Below are 4,148 nucleotides of genomic sequence, written 5' to 3'. Positions count from 1 at the left end.
ATATATATAAATTTGTATGTGTGTGTACCTTTGTCATCTCAACATCATGTGACGCTTGCATACAAGCATCATTGCTATAAAAGGAATGTTCAGTTCCAAACTTCCCTGAAAACCATGTCGGGGAAACAGGTGAGAATTGGTGACAAGAAGGGTATCTGACTGTGAAATTTGGTTTGATGTTACCTGCACATCTCTCTATGTGTTCACTTAAAGGAACCTGTCTTTATTGCAGGAACCAGATCGGCTCTTCAAGTAGAGCGGTTCTCCATCTCAATGTCATACTCGTCTGCCCTATATAGTGATGTCCACAACCCGAGCAGGTTATTACATGCATACACACTCTTACATGTGAATGTGGTTAGGGTTTATGTTTTAGCGTATGTGTTTTTATTTGTATAAACGTCTATATATCTACGCGAGGATGATGTTGACAACGTATTTATATGTATGTGTGTGTGTATACTTGTACATATATATGCATATGCAGTGTTTTGTATATCCATGTATGTATGTGCATGTGTGTATAGATATGTGTACATGAACACAATGATGTGTGCATGGGTACATATACGTGTGTGTATGGCTGCGTATGCGTGTATGCAGGTATATATATGTGTGTATGTTTACATGTATATAGATATATATATGTGTGCGTGTGTATATGTATATGAGAGTATGTATATATATATATTTATATATATACACATGTGTGTGCATGTGTACATATATGTATATGTGTGTATATGCAGATTCTATGAACGAAGTCTTACTTTCTGCACACCTGTTGGAGTAACTTCCCTTTATTCAACGGTTTTTTTCATGGCGTTTTTGTGTATATATAAAATTTATATATACACAGGGTTATTCTAAAAGATTTAACTGATTTCATTACGCAATAAGGAAAAGCAATAGAAAACTCCAGCTAAGTCACAAGTATTTACTCACAATCATCTTTAATTTCCTCTCTTACAAGTGTTCATTGTGGCCACCACCTGCAACATGGGCGACATCAATGCAATAAGAGAATTCCTCCCCGATGCATATCAGCATATCACAATCCACTGAGTTGATCTCTGTTGTTATTCAATGCTTAAGGTCATTGAGGTTTGTGGGTAGCGATGCAACATAAACGCGATCTTTTACATATCCCTACTAGAAAAAAATCACACGTGTTGAGGTCTGGGGATCTCACAGGCCAGGGACAAAGAGCAAAAAAATGATGGAAAAAAAGGAAAAAGAACACCTTTTTCTTTTTTCTTTTCTTTTTTTTCATGCATGCTGTTGTATTTATTTTTTGTATTCTTTTATTATTTTTTATGTCATTTTTATATTAATTTTTATATTAATTTTTATATTTTTTATTTTGTATTTTCTATCTTTTATTTTCTATTTTCCTTTTTTATTTGTCTACTTGTAAGAAAAAAATCTTTTGCTTTATGAGCATCCTTCTAAACCACAGAATTTCAGTTTGAAAACAGCTATTGAAAAGCTCAGAACTCATTAGAGTAACTGTTGCATATACTGTTGTATATACTGTTGCATTCATGTGTATTTTTACATGTGTGCGCACACACTCATTCAGAGACTTATTCTGCATGCATACATACACACACTCATTCAGAGACTGATTCCGATGCAGATGTATGCACACACACACATGCCTATGTGTAATACATATGTAAACACACACTTATAAATACATATGCATGCACACACATTCAATATGTTTCAGTTTTATTGCTCTTGAACTTGGTAGGATTTGAACTCAGAATATAAAGAAGACAAATGCTCAAATGCTGCAAAGAATTCTTTTCCAACTCCCTAATGATTCTGCCAACTTGTTGCCCTCTTTACTCTTTTACTTGTTTCAGTCATTTAACTGTGGCCATGCTGGAGCACCGCCTTTAGTCGAGCAAATTGACCCCAGGACTTATTCTTTGTAAGCCTAGTACTTATTCTATCGGTCTCTTATTGCCAAACCGCTAAGTTACGGGGACGTAAACACACCACCATCGGTTGTCAAGCGATGTTGGAGGGACAAACACAGACACACACACATATATGCATGCACATATGCAATTATAAGCAGAAATAGTGAGAGTTATCAATGCATCATTGGTGGAGGAGGGAAGTGCATATAGTTTTGCTTATGTCTGCTGCATTTGCATTTGAAAAAGTATGTCATTAGATCAATTTACATTTGCCTGCCAACATAAAACCACAATTAAGATCTAATATATTTGTAGACTTAAATACACATATACACAAATTGACTATCATGTTCCTGTTATATGTCTCTGTTTTATATTAGTATAAAATAACCATAGCGAGGGACATTCCACAGTTGAATTAGAACAGTCACAAACAGTGAAAGAAGACATGCACCCAACACCAGAGCTGAAGACACCTCTGAAAGGGGGTGGCCCCGCCACGTCAAAACGGTAGAGGAGTAGGGGCCGAAACCGGACGTGGTTCCTCCTGATGATGTCTTGAGCTAACTGGATCCTATAAAGGAGCTGTTGTGGTAGCAGACCACGAAGCATGGTTGAAATTCCTCCAATATTATTGCGATATATAACAGTATTAATTTCTAGTACTATAAGAGGTATGTTAGTATCACACACACAAAATCTAGAAAAACGTATTAATATCATCTGTTTTTATATTTTAAAGCTTCTTCAACTTCCTCGCCTCAAACTCGATGCCATCCCAGAGCTGATTCCTTGAAGACAAAATGATTGCAGATATATGGTAGGAAAAATGGGACAGGTTTCTATCTGATTTTATTTGTTTGTTGCCTTATTTTTGGAGGTCTTTTATTGTTTTTGTTTTTACCTTTTTGGTGCAACTGATTTTGAAAATTAAGGCATGACCATCATCACCGACACTACCACCACCACTCACCATCCTCATGAAGAGCACCACCACCAACCTCCACTACCCCCCATCATCATATCTAAATCCATCACTTTTAGTTTCAGCCCAAGGGCTGCGATCATGCTGGGGAACCATGTATATGATATTGGTGTCCTTAGTTAGTCCTCAGTTTGTACCCTATCACTGGTGCCTTGTGGTTGTTTAGCTCCCCCCTCTCTCTGATCAGTCTATGACTAAAGATGTACCAACTGTAACCATCTTCCCTTTTCAGGACTACAGCTAAAACTATTGTCTAATGCAGTGGTTGCCTACAATTTTATTTGTCTATAGACCCCTTTGATTCTTATTTTACTCAAATGGACCCGCAAAGCCGTTCAATGTTTAAAAAATTCCTATTATACATTTATGATTAAATATTATTAGAATTGCATTAAAAAAAAGTATTAAAATCTAGAAGTATAACAAATTTATTACAGATAGATTTTAACAACAAAACCTTATATTGACCTTCAAAGGTCATATGAACCCTGGTTGAGAACCACTGCTCTAATGTAACCATCTCTTGTTTGCAGTGCTAGGGTATTGTTATATTTGTGGAAGATGTGGCTGCTATCTCTAGCAAGCTGATTAACTATGTCAAAGTTACCCTCATTACATTCACTTAATAGTATTGTGGTGTCATGTTGTAAAATGATACACTAAAATGACCCTGCCCAGACACCGGAGCTCATTCTATTAATAATGAGTCATCACAGTCAGTCGCATTGAAATGGCTTGAAAGGTGGAGGGAAGAAGAATAAGATTACAAGCTTAACCATTTAACATTCAGATGTCAAATATTATGGCACGTGAAAAGACATTCGAGCAAGGTCATTGCCAGTGCCGCTAGACTGGCTCCTGTGCAGGTGGTACGTAAAATACACCATTTTGAGCGTGGTCGTTGCCAGTACCGCCTGACTGGCCTTCGTGCTGGTGGCACGTAAAAGCATCCACTACACTCTCGGAGTGGTTGGCGCTAGGAAGGGCATCCAGCTTTAGAAACTCTGCCAAATATGTATATATATATATGTGTGTGTCTGTGTTTGTCCCCCAATATCACTTGACAACCGATGCTGATGTGTTTACGTCCCCGTAACTTAGCAGTTTGGCAAAAGAGACTGACAGAATAAGTACTAGGCTTACAAAGAATAAGTCCTGGGGTCGATTTGTTCGATTAAAGGCGGTGCTCCAGCATGGTCGCAGTCAAATGACTGAAACAAGTAAAAGAATAA

At 37.3% G+C, this 4,148-nt stretch overlaps 1 protein-coding gene across 5 annotated transcripts in view; it reads left to right on the top strand.

The window, feature by feature from the left end:
* Window positions 1-4,148, top strand: part of LOC106872786 (serine--tRNA synthetase-like protein Slimp) — a 105,631-nt gene that overhangs the window by 100,425 nt on the left and 1,058 nt on the right. For 4 of the 5 annotated variants that reach the window (XM_052975782.1, XM_052975783.1, XM_052975781.1 and 1 more), the window contains exon 17: window positions 2,674-2,751. In XM_052975782.1, coding sequence (XP_052831742.1) covers window positions 2,674-2,727 — 54 coding nt within the window. In that variant the 3' untranslated portion in view covers window positions 2,728-2,751. Of the gene's footprint in view, window positions 1-2,673; window positions 2,770-4,148 lie in introns of all 5 variants that reach the window. The other variant, XM_052975784.1, reaches the window with a different exon arrangement.

This window comes from Octopus bimaculoides, chromosome 22 (genome assembly GCF_001194135.2).
Source record: "Octopus bimaculoides isolate UCB-OBI-ISO-001 chromosome 22, ASM119413v2, whole genome shotgun sequence".
NCBI classification, from domain to species: domain Eukaryota; kingdom Metazoa; phylum Mollusca; class Cephalopoda; order Octopoda; family Octopodidae; genus Octopus; species Octopus bimaculoides.
Note: the sequence above shows the minus strand (reverse complement) of the source record. Positions and strands in the feature narration are given on the sequence as shown.